At 32.2% G+C, this 21,421-nt stretch overlaps 1 protein-coding gene across 6 annotated transcripts in view; it reads left to right on the forward strand.

Annotated features, from left to right (window-relative positions):
- The window catches only part of LOC130441914 (uncharacterized), a 125,674-nt gene that overhangs the window by 78,666 nt on the left and 25,587 nt on the right, over positions 1-21,421 (forward strand). For all 6 annotated transcript variants that reach the window (XM_056775788.1, XM_056775792.1, XM_056775787.1 and 3 more), the window contains exons 10-11: positions 11,617-11,753; positions 16,064-16,112. In XM_056775788.1, the coding sequence (XP_056631766.1) occupies positions 11,617-11,753; positions 16,064-16,112 (186 nt within the window). The remainder of the gene's footprint in view (positions 1-11,616; positions 11,754-16,063; positions 16,113-21,421) is intronic.

The raw sequence follows: 21,421 nt of genomic DNA on the forward strand, positions 1-21,421 counted from the left end.
TTAACAGTTACTGAAAAACAGAACCTACCGGCTCGTGCCTCATTACCAATATCCGTTTTCTATACCAGCGAAACGCAGCTGCTCTCGAAAGACTTTCATCGCCAAATAGACATTGTAAATGTTTTGCTGGAATTACCATTCACGTAATAGGAGATCATTTGATAGCAACGAAATAACTACAGTTAGAGCTTACTACTTACGGATGGTGACTTATTTAAAAAAATAATTCTAGTTTCGATTCATCTCAAAATATACAAGCTCTCGTATCCACATGTAGATGAATATCTAATCTATCTAATATCCATGCCAAGATTATAAAAAAAAATAGAAGAAATACACATTTTATTGCATTTCTGCTGTTTGGAACATGGTCCAAAAACCATAGTCAATTAAAATGTAACGTGAGTTACCTAGATTTATAACTCAACGAATTATTTTTCCGAGTAATTCCCAATAAACTTTCAGGGTGACATTAGAAAATTAACTTGCATTACAAGGTAATAACTTGCCTAGAATTCATCACATAATTTTAAATTTTACGTTCAAATAGGTTGATTATATTAGAAGATAAACACTATAATTGCATTATGATGTTTGAATTGATATTTGTCAAATTACATCGAATATGTTAATTTTTAAATAAAGATGAAATAATATTTATTCGGTCGCTCTATATATTCTCATGATCAATTGTTACTAAAAAATAGCATATTTCGCTTCTAAGGTGTGAGGTTATGTTTGCTAGATAATGCAAATATTGAAATATGCTAAAAAAACTAAAGGTCGAGTGAAATGTTGCATACAGGAGTAACGGCGTAATTTAAATAAATGAAATACCACGTGTCAACTACTCCGGTTTATTGTTGTTGTTGTATGAATATAGTGTAGATATTCTATAGTTGGGGGCCATTTCGATAAAAAAATGATAACGTTCAACTAATCAGTTCAATAATCTCCGTCAAAAAAGTAACTAGTTACAGATACTTTGATAATAATCGATTTCTTAATTTTTGTTATCCAACAAGTTTTCATTAAACTTGAGAAAAACTGTAAATTCACATTTATGTTTAACCAAAAAAATTAACTTATTCAGTTTTTTCGTGGGGGTTGTCTAAAAGTTTCCTAGCTCAACGTGAAGATGTCAGTACTTACCAATATAAGTTAAGAAATATATTTGCGCATGCGATCAAAAATTCTCACTTAACTTTCTGCCATTTTAAAGCGCAGCGATCTTAGCACCTCATGTGCGGAATTTTTTCAAGGTCATTTAGAAAATTTAGCACCTCATTCACGAAAAAATTTAAAAAATCTACTTATGCACAATAGAGAAGCATTCTTTGATAAATCTGCTGCTTAAACAAATATATTTGGACACTTTAATTTATTTAAATTTAAAATAAATTAAAGTTGTCATTGTCGTAACGCGCATGCCTTGGACCGGTTAATTGTATCAGGGTAGTGAGACCTTACGCACAGCACTATGAACAACATAAAATTTTTTAATTAGAAATATTTCATTTACGTAAAAAAATTACCATAAGAATCAATTTCTAAAATACATTCATTATAATTTCAGTTTTTCAACTCCAACTTCATATTTATCCTATAATTGAGGGATCATCTTTAATTGATAATTCAATTGGTCCTTCGAAAATCATTTCACTAACACACAAACATTTTGTTTGTTGTGCACCTTGGCTACGTGAGCTGTGGGTTTCTTCGTTTCAAAAATGGCGTGGCTTGAACTTGAAAAATTCCAATAGTTGCTGTCCGAGATCCGGCTCGAAGGACCAAAATATTGAAAATGATTAGCGTTCAAATCACATGTTTTGGAAGTATACCAATCGAATTGGAAAAATTCGACATTTGGTTCCAACGCATGCAAAATTGTATCGATCTTGATTGAAGAATATTTTGAAAAACAATAAAGCCATACCCAATTATTTGTTTATCTATATTAACATTCGTACATCGCTCAGGCTTTGTTCTGATTTTTCAAAATTCCTCCACTAGATCCACATTTTCTAGCTTAATTTCTTTCTTGTTCCGGTTTTTCCGTTTATCCGTTCAGCGCTGTTTCTAAGTATTGCGGCCATCTTTTAACTTTTTCTTGTGGATCTGTTAAAAGCCTTCTCTCGTTAAACCTGATTTAATGTACTTGGTAACTAACTTTTTTATCTCGTGAAAATTTCTCTTGTGAACATTATGAATTAAAAAAATTCCATTCCACAAGAGAAAATATTTCTCGAGTTGTTTGTACTTTCGTTCGAAAATATTTTCGATGTACGAGGTCTGGATATTGAATAACGAGACTGGTTACAAAAAAGGGTTTTATTATAAAAATTATTCTACATTCGAAAGCTCCCCTTCAATATACTCCCTTCCTCTCGCCACACACCTTTTCATACTTTTTCCCAATAATCGAAGCAGTGCTGAACGTCTTCTTTGGTGAGAGCCTTTAGGAGATCTGCCGTTTTTTGCTTTACCGCTTCCATCGACTAAAATCGGGTTCCTTTCAAAGCAGATTTTTTTCTAGTCTTTCTAACTTTTCAAGGAAATCTGAGCAGTCCTGTTGTCGCAAGAGCTTTTTGTTAGGAGTCAGATTTTTTGGCACCAACTTCGCGCAGACTTTTGTCATGTGTAATTCCTCGTGGAAAATTTTTCTGATCGGCGTTTACAGCCTTGCTAATCATTCGGATTCTCATTCGACTATCTGCACGCACAATTTGGTTGATTTTGTTTCAGGAGTTGAAACAGTCACAGGGCGACCTGGGCGCTGGTCATTTTTAGTGCTCTCTCGGTCCTCACTAAAGCGCTTACATCACTCAAAAACACGCGCACGAAATAGAGAATTATTTCCATAGGCCTCTTGCAACAACTTATAACACTCAGTCGGAGTTTTTTTCAATTTAACGAGAAATTTGAGATTGATACGTTGCTCCTGTTTTTCATCACACATGGTTATCATGAGACTTTACAGGTAAAAAATGTAATTCATTTTATATTTTTAACATATTTCCAGAATCTATAAATCTTATTTGAATATAAATTCTTCGACTAGACATATTCTCGAGGTGAACGTAAATATTACAAAGCGATAAATCGATTCTTCTAAAGTAAGTTCGAACTAATTGTTAACCTCGAAAAGTTCCAATAAAAATATAAATGATGTATTGAAGCTGAAGAACTTGACCTACTTCAAACCCAAGATATATTTATGAATAACATGATTTCTCGTTCAATGTTCTCAAGAGTGATACATTTTGCTGACAATTAAAAGGTTAAAATATTTAAGCATCACCAAACTCAGCTTTAACTTTCCCACGCAAAAACGAGTCAATTATACCATAGATGTTTACAAATATCTAAACATACAAGAAAAACATTTATACACAATTAAAAAAGATACTAATACAACTGGAAATATGCTTCTAAATTGTGTTATATAAATATTGAGACAAACTTGTTTGCATAGGGCCAGGAAAAGTGAAAGAACAGATATAAAAGTGAGGAGATACCAAATTGAGAATATCTGAAATATTCATTGGTCATTGATATTTGAAAATGTCGGACTCTAGATTCGCTTACTCCCATCGGCTCCCAACAGCTCAGCTTGCAACCAGATCCATTTCTAACTCCACAAGTGTTGCACACTTTTCAGTGTACATCATATTATATTTTGTTGTATATAAATTTCTATAGATTGCTTGTTTCAGATGCTCATAACACATTTGCAATAATACAGAGGAGCTCATATAAGATAGTCATCTTAAAAGTTTCCGAGTTGGGAAAAAAACATTATTTTTTTTTTGAAATCATTCCAAATTTTCATCATAATCTTCTTTTAAAGCGATGCTCCAACTTTTTTACCATTTTTCTTCAAAATAGGGGTTTGAGTATGCGATAACGAACTAGTCTGATGCAAATCTCACTCTTGCAATTGCCATTTTCGGTGCAGGTGCGCCTTTTACAATCCAATGTCTTCTTTATTTCAGAAGTGTAGAAGTAGATCCAGTGTCATCTGCAGTTGTAAATCGAAGAAAAACTCTGACCTGCAAAATCTTCAATAGATTGCATAGTTCAGTCAGTACGTGGCAAATAGATTATTCTTTTGATATATGGATAGCCTCTTCTATTACAGATTCTCCGTACAGTGTCTAACTTTTTCATTTGGGTAGGCGAATTGCATTTAAAAAATAAATATTTATTGTAACGTGTTTCGTATTTATTAATGCACACTATTTATTTAAACCTTTTTCTATTTATGGGGTTAATTAAAAAACACTTTCTCTTACGTTCTTAATTCATTTAAATACTATACACTACACTTAACTAACTTACAATAATTCACTTATCACTATCACTTAATTGACTTAAATGATTTATTTGAATTCTTCCATTACTTTGCCAATTCGTTACGTTCATTACGACTATTTATTATAAACACTACAGAAACTCATTAAAAGAATTCCAAACGTTCTAGAAAAATAAGGAAACAAAACAAATAGACTTTCCTATGAATTATTCAAAAGAAACAATGTAAATAAAACGCTTGCTATAAAAACTGATATAAAAACAAAGATCAAACGAATTCCGGGTATTTCATCAAAGGCGGCGCTTTAGTCGAATTTTATAATTCTATTATATCCAAAGCAGAACCGAGATTATCAACAGCTCGATATAAAAAATTCATAACAACTCACTTATACGATTGTGAAACAGAAACTAAGCATCCAAAATGGAGCTGTGCGATCTTAGCAACCCATGTGCGGACTTTCGATTTACCAATTATACCATCTGAAAATTGGCCATAAAAGGTCAGTTGGTCTTATTAATTGGTCAGTGTTTAAAATTTATTATCAAGATCGTTGAGAAATGTTAGGTTATCATTAACGAAAAAAATCCATCTATGCGCATGCTTTGGACCGGTTAATTGTATCAGGCCGTGATCACTTACGAACAGCTCATTAGTTTCAACCGCACGGATATTTTTTTGAGAAAAAAAAACTGAGACATGTATCACTATCAAATATATATTATTTTAAATTACATAAACGTCAAAGTGCATAGTTGGGATTTAGAAGACGCCCAGTTCATTTTATTACTTCCTATTTTGATAATGAAATTATATCTTCAACACACGAGAATGTTCCCTCGCACGTTTCCTAAGCTAGGCCATTTCCAAAAGTGCAGACATATATGACTCACCCTATATAAGTTTATTTTAATTTTTTTATTCCAAAATGTTCCTTACTTTCTGAACAACTCCCGTATTATTAGATAAATTTAATATTTGAATAGAATCGTGTTATTGTGGAACAGGTGTGAAACAATAAATTTATTGGTTTTTATTTAAAATTCTGACTAAAGTTTTTTTATAAACTTCAGTTACAATTACAATCTAACCAAAGTAGGATATTAAGTAATTCATTTGATTTTAATAGACTTGCAGAAGTATCTTCCAGTTAAGATACCCCATTAAGGTGTATAGTACTAATGTACTATATCTAAGGACATTCTAACTTACTAATACAACACAAACAACAATTAATAAACACTACATATTTTCATAAACCTTTTGTAAATCTGTTGACGAAATCATCAGGTTAAAAGCGTTTAATCTACGTACTTCACCTTTATTGTCAAACAGTCCTTTCGCAATGGATGTGCACATTAGGATGTGCACTTACTCGATCACTGTACCTGATGCTGCAACTTTTGATTACTTCTTTAACTGAAGGTACTTGAAGGTCTTTCTCTATAGATGCTGATGTAACATACATGGGACATTTACTGTAACTCGTTAACATTTTATTTTGAAACCGCTGCAGTATTACTAGGTTGTAATTGCTTGCAGTCCCCCACAGCTGGATGCCGCAAGTCAAAATTGGTCTAAATATAGCTTGTACAACAGCAGTTTGTTTTCCAAGGTCAGTTCAGAATTACGACCAACCATACAATACATTTGCCAAATTGATTCCTTTTCGTAAATATATGTTTTTTCCAAGTTAAACGTCTGTCAAGATGAATACCCAAGTACTCTGTATCGTTTAAATGGGTTAATTGTGTACCATTAAGTTGATGGTGGACAAATTTCCAACAATATTCTGAAGAACAAATGTAAGCAGGATAGACAAGAAAAGAAAAAGGCATGGATAACTGACGAGATTTTAGATCTCATGGATACACGACGAATAAATAAAAATGTTAACGAACCCAAATATAAACAACTAAATGCAGAAATAAGACAAGCCAAATCTGATTGTTTTTCAAGAGAGTGTACAGAGATTGAGGAATTGGATAAAAGGCACGACATATTTAATCTTTATAAGAAAATCAAAGAAACCATAAGTATAGTGGGTATTGCAATCTTGTACATAAGAACGGACAAATCATCTTAGATATAGAGGGAAAGCTAGCTAGGTGGAAAAAATATATAGAAGATTTATTGGATGATGATAAAGAAGAGGTCCACAGAATAAAAGAACCACTGGTTGGCGCAGATATAACAATAGATGTAGTCAGGAAAGCCATTGCAAATACATAAAATGAAAAAGCTCCCGGGCCGGATGGAATTCCTACAGAATTGCTAAAAACTCTTGAATCAATTCCCTAATATTACTAACTAAGCTGTTTAACGCTATCTATCATAAAGGCGTAATTCCAACGGATTGGTTGAAATCGACTTTTATCACACTGCCTAAAAAGTCAAACGCTAAAGAATGTAAAGATCACCGCGCGGTAAGTTTGATGAAATATTCCTGCCAATTATACATCAAAGAATGTACCCTAAAATAAAGGAACACATTAGCAGTACTCAGTTTGGCCCCGAAAAAGACTAGAGAGGGTTTGTTCAACATCCAGGTCTTGGTGCAGATGTGTAGAGATGTCAACCGTAACGTATTTTTATGCTTTATAGATATTGAGAAGGCATTCGATAAGGTCTGTCATCATAAACTAATAAATATCCTACAGGCAACTGGAATTGATAGCAAAGATATTTTATATCGGATCTTTACTGGAATCAAAAAGCAAATGTCCGACTCAAAGATAAATTAACTCCAGATATCAACATTAGGAAAGGAGTCAGTCAGGGCTGTATACTGTCACCACTACTTTTAAATTTATACTCGGAACATATTATATTCCGAAGAAGAAGAAGGTGGACATGTGTCACGTTTCATTGTGTAAGTTATATGAGTGGACTTTGCTTCGTTACTCCATTTTTTCAGCCATTAAACTATTTTGTTTTGGTTGTCTTCTAATCGTGCATGGATGGGATTTGAGGGACGCCCAGTTCATTTTATTACTTCCTATTTTGATGATTAAATTATATTTTCAGCACACGAGAGTAACCCCAACCGTTCCCTCGCGCGTTTCCTAAGCTAGGCCATTTCCAAAAGTGCAAACATATATGACTCACTCTAATTTTTTTATTCCAAAATGTTCCCTACTTTCTGAACAGCTCTCGTATTATTAGATAAATTGAATAGATGAAAAGAGTCGTGTTATTGTGGAATAGGTGTGAAACGACTAATTTATTGGTTCTAATTTAAAATTCTGACTAATGTGACACGTACAATAGTTGAGACGAGCTAGTAACATGGTTTATCTTGTAGCAAATAAATAGTACTCTTATTTTACATATGTATCATTTATCACTTCGTTATCTATAATATACTGATCGTTGTTGAGCAATAGCAATATTACGGATTGTATTTTAGTATATATGAAAAAACGAGTAATATACAACGTGTTTATATAAATAAGTAGTTTGAAAAAATTAAAATGAACACCCCCGCTTTTATGCCCAGACAACGCTTAAGGACTTATTCAGGTAAATTTTTTTCTGAAAAATTGTTATCTTCTCAAAAAATATTTTATGCATAGATTAATTTCAACTTGTGACTTCAATATCAGTTTTATCGTTATCAAGGATCGAGTTGTTTTCATTAACTTATATTTTAAATGCTGTAAAAGTACTCAATTGTGCAGGTAGAAAAAAAAACGATTGTTTCTTGTGATACAACTTTTGTGATACGTTTGTCTAAAAGCCTTAAAAACCTGGAATAAGATGGAAATTTCGCAGTGCCAAGAAAACCCGGGGATTCGACGGGAATTTTCTAATAAATTTTCAGTAATTTTAAGTTAGCCAACCAGGCATAGCGAATTGCTGTTGGTATAGCTCAAAAAACTTCCGACTGATTTCGAAAATCGCATCATCCAATCGAAACAACCAATTGAACCTCCCTCGTAATTACACTCATATAAATAATAAACTATTATTTATTGACTGAACCAACATTATTTTAGCACTTGTCCGAAGAACTAAAGCCATTACTTGAAAATTTTCAAAGTGATTGGCTCCTAACTCCCATTCTTTATGAAGACCAGATTTTGGTTCTGAATAACTCGATGTGGCGGTTCGTTGGTGGCGAAATTCTTCAAAGTACTCCTATCGATAAAATAAATAGACATTTTCAAAAAAAGAAGTCGATGATATCGATTCAGGGTATGCCTCAAGAGCGGCTTTGAAAAAATGTATTGGGGTCAAAGATAAGGTTATGTTGATCTTTCGCCAGGATTGTAAAAACTGTTTGATGTACCACACTTTTGGAAAAATGCCCCTTAGCATTCAAATTAACAAAAGTACTAAGTTTTCTTGATATCTGGAACGATTCGGAACAATTCGTGCAACTGATGGCTGAGGCATTTGACATTTTCTTGACTGCAAACAGATGTAACGCCTCTACGTTGGAATCAGGTCACTCTAGATGAGATGAGTAACTTTTCTAGATGTGATAGAATAGATGATTTCTGAATGGAAAGAATCTAACATCTTCTAATAATTTCTGACGGAAATGCAAAATCCTAGAAAGGATCTTTTGTCAATAAAGAAATTTTGGTTGCAAATTTGAAAGAAGAAACTCTTATAGGCAAAAGATTAGTATACGATTCTCTATTTGTGGACTAAAAAATGTAGATATTTCTAAATATATGATACTCAAGATATGGCGCAATAGGAAAGGAAAAAAGAAAGAAATCTGATGAGAAGTGAGGAAAGAGAGAAAAAACTGGAAACAAATAAATCCTTGACGACTGTCAAAAACAGCTTGTAGCGGTGGAGCAAAAATTTGTTTATTTTCATTATACTTGTATCTTCTAAAATAAATATTCATTATCATAAAAATTTCTACCGGGAAAATGTGAAAATCAAACCTGAAAAAACCGGGAGAAAGACGGTAATTTGATTTTGAAATTTTACTAGACACCCTATTCTAGAATCAGAAAAGACGATAACGAAATGCGTAAATACTATTGAAAATAAGTTTCTCTATTTGTTTAATATGTAATAAATAAAATTAGTTATCTATTGGAGAAAATTTATTGTTTGGGATACTTTTTAAAATAAATCCGAATCGTTAATGTAAAATTTATATTATCTTGCAGTCACTTAAATATATTTTTAGAAGAATTTCATACGTGCTAGCAGGATACAATGAAAAATGTTTCTAGTATACCAAAATGTATAACGGAATTCAACGCTTCATAACATTTATTATAGGAGATAGTACACTGAAAGAAAGAGCAATTCAATTTAATTTCAACTGAGGAAAGAGCCGTAGTTGTTAAGTACCCAAACAAGTACCGGTAACAGCTCCTTCACCAAAAAAGACATACGACTTTAAAAATAAATAATAAAATGTTATTAAAACTACCTTTTTCATTGGTTTTGGAAAAAATTTATGCATCAAAACACATCGGTTTTTGTATTTTTTCAATAAGAGGTATCTTGACGTCTTTAACATCAAAAACCAAGTTTTTTGCATTTCCTTATTTCCCATTTTAAAATTATTTGTTTCAAAAAAAATATATGCCCCAAATAACAACAGTATATTATAGAAAAACCTTTTAAAAACCATACTTCATAAAGTTTTAGAACTGCAATAAAAATTGAAACCCAGGTTGGTATATATGAAGTCAGAAATTGGTAATAGAAGAAAAAAAATGAAAATTCGTCATAACAACCAAAAAAGTGGGCGAAAAACGGTGTAAAGACAAAAATCGGTACATAAACATCGCGACTCTATTAGAAGTTTAGTTTTAAGTATGAAAAAAAAAAACGAAGGTAAAATAATTGCCAAGTTTTATGAACAAAATCAAGATCTGAAGAATGGGAATAGCCAGAGTATTTCGATTCAAGGAAGTCAGGATCAGACAGAAAAGCGAAAGAAATGTTAAAAAAGAAGAGGGAAACTTTAGTTGAAGCGGATCACGGAAACTTTAAAGTCAGTCAGCGAAAATTGGGCACAAAAATCAAAATCGATAAAAAAATATGTAAGCAACATTCTAAAGGAACAGAATGTAGTTCGAAAACCAAGAAAATAGACACCTAAATATTCTGAGATGCAAAAAACGGAACAACAATCAAAACTTAGAAGTCTCAGTGACAACGAGCTTTCGCCGCGTTAGGAAATCATCATCGACGACAAGACATATTTTACTTATGATAAAGGCGATGAAGTAAATTCAGATTTCAAAAAACACAAAAACTTTAGCTCGAAATTGTTAGCATTGTCGTTCTTCAGCATACTTTTGTCCTTCTAAGAATTCTGTAACCGCCAAAATATATGAAAATGAGTGTGTTAGGTCTAGATTAATGAAGTTCATAAAGTAAAAGCACGGTTTGTTTGTAAAAAAGCAGTCTAGTGAAAAATTACTGTTTCTTTTTGAAAAAGAAAGTCTCTTCTGCAAAAGATGGTTTTTTTATTCTTCAAAAACTAGTGACGGTTCTTAAAAGACGGTCTCTAGCGAGAAATAATGATTCATTTTTGAAAAAGACAGCGTCTAAAGACAAATCAATGTTTGTTTTCAACTCCACATTATGGGCATCACGGACGACCCAGAATGCCTCTGTTGCATGATCTTCCTCTTCCTAAAATGCAGACCACGTCATCTGTGAGTGTCCAGCATTCACACGGACGATGTTCAAATACTTGGACAAGCCTCACAGTTTGCCTAGTGACGTCAAAAGGCTCAAGACGAAATATGGGTTTTTGAAAAGACACCGGCCTTTGGTAATTTCATTTCGCAGAACTCAAATTTTTATAAAAATTCAAGCGGTCTAATCCGTAAAGCTAAACTTTCGACCATTAAAAACATCAAATTATGATCAACAATATTTTCCATATGAAATTTAAAATCATTTCCTACTAATTGACTAGTTAATTAAATAAAGTGGATTTTTCAATTGATTCATATATTGTTATCAGAAGTAAGCTAGCATGCAAAATTTGCATCCGATTATTGATAATAATATGGGAATAAAAAGAAGAAATAAATAATTTCAGCTATGAAATTTGTTGTTTTCCAGAGTGAAATTGTAATTATATTATTATACAATAAAACATTTTATATGTAATTGTGTTCCATTTTATCACCGAATTTAATCAGTCTAGATCAATAAACTCTCGTTATTATTTAGGACTGATAAGATGAAACCACTCCACTTGAGAGTATTCGTAATAAATAGTAACATTCAAAATATAAACAAACAAAAAAAATATGAATAATGTTTTATAGCAAAACTATTTTTAATAATTTTTTTTATTGCAGGTGCTCACTTACGTCAAAAATCTCTCGATCCCGAACGACGCAGACAATCAATTGGACCAATTCCGAATATACACAGAGCATCCGATGCTTTCGTAGATCCATACCACGCAGCGATATTATTCAGAGATTCCAGAGGGGTAAGTTTCCTTTCAATACTTTCAATCCCTCTATTCATACTGTCAATGGAAACCTTTCCCTATTGCAAATTGTAAGTTTGATATCTAGAGGACTTAATCAACAATCTCTTGTACGTGGATTGTCCATAAAATATGTCTTCTTTATGCTTGATTCGCAGAAGTCTGCCATCGCGTCGCAAAGCTTAAAGCTTCTTATTTCAGCTCTTGATAGGTTGTGAAATGCGTTTCTCCTAATTGTTTCATTAATTCTAGACCCATTTTGCACAAACCTAGGTATATCCTAAGCGGTCTCTCCACATGTTGGGAAAACAGGGCTGAGGGATCATATCGCTTCGATCTTTCAGCATTTCCTCTTTCACTTTGCAATCACTTCATCCGAAAACGATGACCGGTCAGACATTGTTCGTTATGGTCGTCTGTAAGTCCGTCATCTCCCACGGGAATGAATATCTAACGAAGGTTCGTTTTATGCACAAAAAATACGGATTACAGATCGAAATTGGCACCTGGCGTCAGAACCAAATGGAAGCTCCATCTATCACGGATACCAAGACAAGAATGAACGTTCTAGACCGGGGCGGGAACTGAAAGAAAGAGAGCCAAGGTACACGCAAAGAAATTTTAGTCAAATTAAGAAAAAAATATTAACGACGAACCAGGGGAGGAAATACAATGTCAAATCCGAGGATATCACGACAAAAGAAGGAATAAGACACATGGGGGACTATGATGCTATTGATAATGATAATAGATAATATATTGGAAGAAGATATAAATAAGATTCAGAAATATGGAAATGTTTGTAATCTCTGAAAGTGCTTTTGCCGACGATTTCAAAACATTGAAGAGGAATCATAACATTAACATTTAAACAGGTATTAAAATTAATGAACATGATGAAGACAAAAATATTGGTAGGGGGTAAAAAGAATACCTCAAAGTTGAAAAAGAGTTAAAATAAGTGAAGAGTTCAAACATTTAGGCGTGGATTTACAGATGAATAAGCAGAGGGGAATTAAGGAATCCGCAAGGGAATCAAATTTAACTTTCAACAAAAATTTTCTAGGAAGAAATTTAATAACATTAAATACTTAAATAATTCGACCACTATTTATAGATAGTATTAAAATCTAGGTACTCATTCAAAAGCAAGCAAAAAGGATTTAATACGTAAAGATTTAAAAAGAGAAGACTTGAACATAGAACTTGACACTTGAAACAATTGTGCAGTGTTTCCCAATCTTTTTTGTGCCATGCCCCACCCAAGCCCGTATTCTTTTGCCCCCCTATGTAACATATACATAATTTTTTATATTAAAAACTTGAATAATTCAATTTAGAAATTTAAATGAGAGGTTTTAGGAAGAAACCCCAAGGAAATTGTTTTCTGTTTCCTCACAAAGCCATATCATCGCTTTTATAACCTTTTATATTGAATAAAATTTTAACTGACTCATAATTTTGTATTTCTGCGAGTTTCTCTTGATTCTGCATCGCGTAAGTTCCAACATTGCGTAAATCTAAAAAAATGCCTTATTGGATGTCATTAGATAGAGAAATGAAAGATGCACGTCTAAACAACTGATACAAAAATTTTGTAATTGATCTATGTTCATAAATTATCAAGAAAAAACAATTTTGTATTATGATTTTTTGTTCTCTTTTAATTTTTTGAAATACTGGGTGTTAGAATTTAAACAACGATATTTGATGTAACAAATAAATTCATTGATATTCGCTGCGTGCTTTTTTGCTAGGCATAATCGGACCACAGATTCATTACGAGTCGCCTCAGCTTATCTCCTTCATTGATTGAAGTTCTTTGATTCTGAGGTCTCTAGAGAAGTTGACTGACACCAAAAATCCAGTTCGATATTTATCAAACGAATTATTTGAGAATTTGTTTTTTTCTTCCAATTTTGCCACCGAAATCTGGCATTGTATTCAAATGGCCCAGAGCAAAAGGGATAAACTCAAGTCGAGCTCATTTTTGAATTTTCCCCTGTAGCGTGTGGGCCCCACGCTGGGAAACACGGGCTTAGAGGGTTTAGACATCTGTGTAGAATAGACAGCAATAAGTAGATCGACAACCTAGAGAAATTTTAAGAAAAAAAATAATGTATAACCAGAGCGAGAGCTTTTTTAGGACGGGAACTCTTTTAACGTTGTAGTCCAGGAGCCGGTAAAATTGAAAGTCCCGTCATAGCGGAATCAAAAATTTTTTATTTAAATAAATATTTGTAGAAAAAAATCACGCACACCAATTTTTTTGCCGGAAGGGTCTGGCATACCTATTTGAAGTGTGGGATGAGGGCTAAAGTTTCTCCATAATATTTATTATTTATTATATTTATTTTTATGTAATTTTTAAAACTATCTTGGTATGCGCGTTCAAAAAAAAATTGGAAAAATCCCGCAAACCATCTTGAAGTGCATAAATAAAGATGTATTTTTCTTTACTTAGATTTAAAAGAATATGAGGAATAATAGGAGAATTTTTATTTTAGATAATTGAAACAATAAAATAATATTGAAATAATTGACAGGAATTTATTCTCAAACTTAGTTTATTTATTGATAATCATCGAAATCAATTTCATCTATATCTCAACGGTTTTCATTTTCTGATTCTTCACTTTCTTCTTCATTTAATTGGCCACTGAGAATTTCTTCAACTTTTGAAAGTGCGGCTAGGCCTCTATACCACAATGGTTCCAACTTATTTTCTTGATTCAGTTGCCATCCACATTCAGTTGGTTCATATGAAATAAAAATTAGTACAGTCGCATTTTGCCACATTGAAATTATAAATATGGCGCGTAAAACTTTTTGAGATTTAGGTTTTTTAGCATGTCGGAATATTGCTAGAATTGACATTTTTAAGACCTTTGTAAATTTCTTCTTTGTCACTGGTGCTTGAAAAAAATTTGAAGAATAATTCAAATCTTGCACTATCAACATTATTTTTGTCTACATTATATATTTCGTTGGTAAATCTTTGCATAAAATCTGTTTTCTCTTCGTCATTGATGTCTACTGGATCCGTCAAATGTTCAAACATATTCTGGTATTCTTCATTCTGAATTAAAATGTTGAATGGTTTGATTTTTCCTTAGCGAACAAAAACTGTTGTATAATTAGAACCTGTGAAGGCATGGAAGCCCGAAAAAGCTCGACAGAGTGATGGACCTAATTCTCGTGCAAGATCTGTACAACTTACATAATTAATTTCTTTACCTAATTTATTTGTTATCCATTTTTTTTTGGTTTTCGAATTTGTGAATATTTACGACACAAATGATAAACACGTCAGTATCTTCATATTTAATGAGAAATTTTTGGTGAACTGAACATTTTTTTAAGCGGAAGAAAATTCTCGGTATCGGTCTCTTCGTGATAACGTATATAATAACGTGATAAAAACAAATATAATATTCAAAAATATAAAGATGCAAAATAGAAAAAGAAATATTCGACACTTGAAGGAGAAGCAGACTGAAGGAACAAAATAGCTTCTAGGAGAAGCAGACTGAAGGAACAGAATAGCTTCTACCTTCTAAAATGCAAAAAAGACAACCTTACCTAAACTAGAGAAAAGTAATAAATATGTACATAGAAATCATCGAGAATATACGGTACTGTGCACTAAACTATGTTATGTATGTAAAAAAACATTAATAAGCAAAAGTAATTTACATTATTATTATTATTGAAGTAATATACGAGATCATAATAATTATATATCAACGGTAATTCGACAAAAAGCATTTTACTCCAAAATAAATGTATTGAACATCGATCGTACATTTTGGAGTAGATGCTAATATAGTTCATGCAATTCAAGGTGGTATGCGGGATTTTTCCGGCAGTTTTTGAGCGCACATACCAAGATTTTGAAAAATTACATAAAAATGAATAAAATGAAAAAAGTTGCGGCAAAAAACTAGTTTGCGCGATTTTTTTCTAAAAGCGAATAAACTTTACTGTCGAATACATTAAAAAAATTAATATCCGTGATGACGGTAGAACATTTTTCCATTTTTTTTATAATATTGTTTACATTGTTTCGGCAATCCACGCATACCGAGCTTAATTTATTTCTATACTTATGTTCTATTTATTTGAATAAAATTTTTTTGATTCCCCGCCTATTATCTGTCAGTATATGGAGTATTTTTAACGTTTGTTAACAATAAAAACCCACTTCAGCGTTTCGTCAACAATGCGAATTTGTAAAGCAGTTTTCGATTTTTGTACTGCTTTCATGGGAATTTTGAGACGAAATTTATATCAAATATAATTTGTTGCAGTTACCAGTGGTAGATCCGTTTCTTGAAAAAGTCAATTTCTCCGATTTGGGTAAGTATATTTTTTTCATCAAGTTCATAGTTTAATTTAGTAGACAGCCTATTACTCTAACTTTAGTACATTTAGTTACTAAAAAAATTTTTTTATTCCGTTTATTGTTTCTTAATTCAGAGTACTGTGATCATTATATTCTTTTCTTCAATTTGCTTCGTTGTTTGTTTGTTTTTTTGTGAGGGAATTTCCAACTTAGCGACACAATTTTAATTTGAATTTTGAGGAAACTTAAACAACTCAGACTTAACTTAAAATGGATATAATTTTGTTCTCAATATGCTATTTTGATTAAAAAAATTAATTAGTTGGAATAAGCTCTTTAATTTCCTCGTGAAAATGAGTATCTTTTACCCAAATGCGTATTTTCGATACTTGATAATAAACAATTGATATATAACATTTGTTTGGAATATAACTTTCAGCCATCCCTCAATTTGCAAAATTTACAAGAAATGGCTGAATGTACCTATCCAGTGAGGTACTTTCAACCATGCAGTGAGGCACTTGCTAATTATGCTCTATGTTCTATGGATCTTTAACGGGATGTTATAAATTATACCTGAAACGTCCCCTTTCTCATGTACACACCACTTCGCATCTAACTTTTGTTTCTGCAGTGTCAAGTTTGTAAACTAAGATTATATACTCGATAGTTGGATCCTAGCGACATCTCTCAAATTGGTTTAGTACCAAGAAAAAAGATTTCTATAATCAAAGATTTGATCTAAGGTTCATATCCATGCTAATTTCGCGGGAAATTTAAAAATAACTCAAGTAATTTTAAATGCTCGAAGCTAGTTGTCGCATCAAATTGTGAATGAAACAAAAGTATAACATTTCAAATTCAAATATTGTTGTTTACAAGAAAATATAAATACCTGAAATTAAAATGCTGTTTACATGAAGTATTTTGTAAAATATTTTGGTTTCATTTACAATTTATGTGACAACCAGGGCCGACCACCTAAATTTCACAATTAAATGGTTTATATATGATATAGGTAGATGGAATATTGAAACACAGGATGATTATTATAATTTTTATTTTGTTTTTGACATTTTATAACTATATCCACAAACAAAAATTTTCCTTCGCACTTTAGCAGGCTTAGGACTGTCAACAGTGAGATGTTGCAGTGTTTAAAAAATGTTTCTGTTTGTACATGGTACATACAATGGTATATAAAAGACTGATTTTATAACCATGGTTAATTAATGATTACCGTTGTCTTTCTTGCAGCTTTCCCTATATTTAACATATGCCAAATTCATCACAACATCATAGTCTTTGTATTTTTGATCTTTGCCCTTCAAAATATGGCAATCTTTCGAAAATTTTATCAGAAAAACTTTTAAAAATATCACAGAATTTTGCTGAAGGCGCAAATAAAACATTTTTTTATGTTCCCTACAATATATTAATGAATTTGCTTTAATTAATTCGTTTGATAATATTATATTTTTACACAAGTGGCATTTTGAATTCATACTTACAAAGTTCTTCAACAAGGGCTTGAAATAATTTAGCTATCTCGAATTATTATTAATGAATATTTAGAGGAGCTTGACCATTATTATTATAAGAATGGTCGAACTAATATCATTGGTGTCAATATCAAAATTTTTCTTTTCGATGGAGCAGAACACATTTGAAGCCATTGCTGAACTTGTACAGTATTTTTTTATCAAGAAGCAATGATAAAATCATTGTTCATTGTCTCATTATTGTTCAGTTCCATTTGTTTGCATCAGTTCTTTGGATACTTTTCGGTGAATTCCACGGTTTTTTTTCTCTGTAGCCGGTTTAAGGGATTTTTACCATCAAAATATTGACTTTAGTTTGATGAAACCCAAAAGCTTTTATGATCATCGTAGTTTTTCATTACTAATTCTCTTTTTTGTTAGTAGAAATCATTTCATGGGGGTTGATTCATGACTTTAGAGAATTTTTCGATGTTAACTAACCAGAACTTTACAACTATTCGTTGACGAACCATTCCTTTTTGATATTTCAGTTTCCCTATAATGAGACGCAAACTTCCTGTTGTTAGCGTCTCAATTTTAAAAATGCCGTTTTTTGTATTTAATACTGCAGAACTATCGATGAAAAGTATCAGGAACTCTAGAACTATGCTGGACACTATAAAAACTCCTTTCAAACTATGAGACGCTAACTTCACACACGCAAAAACATCAACGCACTTCACTAATGTGCAGATCTTTTTAGTATTTTAGTACTAATCAAATCATTGAATCAAATATGTTCTCCTCGAAAGAAGATATTTGCAGGGCCGGATTAAGATTTATAAGGCCCGGGGCTAAAATAATGACGGGGCCCCCTTAAGGAATTCGAAAACCCGGAAAAATTCATAAAATAATATCAATACGTTAGATTTGTGGTATCAACACATCAAAAAATACAGAAGATTTCCAAATGATGGGGCCCTCTTGGACCTTTGGCCCGGGGCTATAGCCCCCCCAGGCCACTAGCTTAATCCGACCCTGGATATTTGTATTAGCGACGATAGTTAATTAAAAAAAACACGCACACAAATAATAATAAATTATTGTTATTTCAATAAATTTCGACAAACTAAATAAAAACTTTTGACCACGTTTTGATATCATCGGGCCCACTGTATACCGGTGTAATATCATATATCGCCTAATTAATGATATTAGGGTTACTTCGTACGAAAAATAAATATTTTTCTTATTGATTTAGTAGATTTTATGTGTATAATCACACGTACTAATCATGTGTTAATGTAACAATAATTAATAGAGTAATCACCAGTTTATTTTTAACTGACGTTGTTTAATCTCGTCATTTTTGTTATAAATTTATTCGTTCTGGTTATCATAATGATAAAACTAACTATTTGATCTTCAGTATTATTCGGTGTTAATTCGGCGTCAACGCGTTATATTCGTGATATAAAAATTCGTTCTCCTTTTTAGTGTCTGTTGAAAAAATGTTGGTGAGAATACGGATTTCGTCATCTAGTTTAGACAAGATGCTTATCCTATCAAACATTCTCTTGTTTGTAGAATTTTAATGCATTTCTTGATAAATATCAATGATCAAATATGTATTTCGTCAAAGGGATTTGTTTATTCCGTTCAGTTCCGTTGTATCCACTAGTCGTATAAGTTTTATTATAGTGAAAATAATTTTTGATGCTTCGATTTAACTTTTGAATGCTTTGGGATTAACACCGACTTCATCGTATCTTGATGATGAAATATACAAACAAATTTATAACTCGGCTATAGGAGCTTACATATAAATTCATATATCGCACAATTTTGTAACTGCAACTGTCATTATCAAATTTATTTCATACCGTTTTCGTTATGTAGATAATTGCGTACTGTATCTAAAAAATTGACGTATAAATAAAATATGTAATTCTTAGAATAAAGAAATTGATTGTCTTTATGTCACAATCAAGAAAATAATATACGAAACCAATTTGATCATTCAATTCATGTCATCATATCTCACAAGAAAGATTGGTGATTATTAATTTGGGTGATGAAGGTATAATGTATAATGTCTTTGGATCAGAAGAAAAAATGACATTTGATGAAGGCGAAGCTCCAGAAATTCTAATGTCAGCAGTGTTGTACCTGACAACATTCCAACAGAGATGCTAAAGCTTATAAATGAAGAAAACATAGGAATATTAGTCAAACTCTTCATGTTCATTCAACCACTGAAATTCCAGAAGACTGGCTAAAATCCGAATTCATAACTTTGTCAAAAAAAACAACGCCCAAAGCACTGCAGCGACTATAGACTAATAAATCTTATGAGTTACTCTATAAAAATATTAAGAAACGGGTTGGAAACACGAGAAGCACTTTTTGTACTGAGTACATCACTACAAAAATGCCGGGACCAACGGAAAGATGTATTCGCAGTCTTTATCGATTACGTAATGGCATTCGATCGGAGTTGATAGTTCCGACGTAAGAATTATCGAAAAATTATATTGGCGCCAAAGAGCGAGCGTTCGAATTAACGGAAAATCGACAGAAGAATGCAAAATGTTAAGAGGAGTCAGAGAAGGTTGCATACTCTCACCACTTCTGTTTGATTTGTATTCAGATAAGATCTTTAAGCAAGCTAGAATGGACTTGGACTTGAATGGACTGCAATGCCTTTTAACCCCATTGACAAAGTGTGAAATCTTCATCCATCGATTTGAACAGTTCTGTTTAAGAACTGACGCACAGCTCTAGTGAACTTTGATAGTATAAACTTCGGATTTCGTATAACCTCGTAAAAAAAAGTCTAATGGTGTGAAATTGTGGGGCCTAAAGGTGTGTCTCGTTCTATTGATCCATCGAATTTGAACAGTTCTGTTTAAGAACTGGCGCACAACTGTAGTGAACTTTGGCAGTGATTTGAAATTTGTATGAAGAGGGAATTAATGCATTCAATTTTTTACAAAAATGCTTTTTGCCAAGGAGATTCTTGGATTCAAATTTAAATTTTTATCAGACCATAATGAAAAGTAGTTTTTATTTGGATTATTTTTTTGCTTCATCATTTATTAATAGATGTGAATCTACTATTATTCTATGAATAAGACATGTATGTATGTATGGATTTGGGGTATCGTATACACTGCGGCCCAAAGGATCTATTGCGTCCCCCTTTCTTGCTGACATTCTGGAGACCCCAGTGTTTACAGCTGATCGAACCCACTCCATTTAAAAAATCTAGAATGTGGGGATTACAGTCAATTGCCAGATATCTTGGTCCTCGACAGTATGTGAATAGATGTTGAGGCTACGAATGAATAAGACATGCTTTTTAAGGATAATAGTTGTGTTTTTTAAAAATTTTATATTATTTAATTGTCTAGAAATTGCCCAGTACAACTTTTTACTGCTTCATTGTTAAAATAATTTTGAAAATCTATTTTCTGAATGTTATAATTGGGACAAACTGTAGACTACTCGTCAGCTGTTTTTCTTTTTGATTAAATAATGTTGGCACGGTCCGATGCAAAATTGAACGAAATAAACATACCGTCGGCGTCGGCATCGACACACTGGCAAGCTCCATGCTAATACATTTTATGACTGGCTATGGCCACTAGATTTCTAAATCGTTGGCTGGCAATATCCAATAATAACTCACTTGTTTATTATATCTACTCGTAGCATTATATGTTTACGGTTCTTAGTTCGTTTAGTGTGCAGGTTAGTCGAAAAAGTTTTTATTTTACCGAGTTATTTTTTTTATAAAGTAAACACAAAATTAAAAACGGTATTCGATTTTTTTCCGTTGT

This window comes from Diorhabda sublineata, chromosome 3 (assembly GCF_026230105.1).
Source record: "Diorhabda sublineata isolate icDioSubl1.1 chromosome 3, icDioSubl1.1, whole genome shotgun sequence".
In the NCBI taxonomy this organism is placed as follows: Eukaryota; Metazoa; Arthropoda; class Insecta; order Coleoptera; family Chrysomelidae; genus Diorhabda; species Diorhabda sublineata.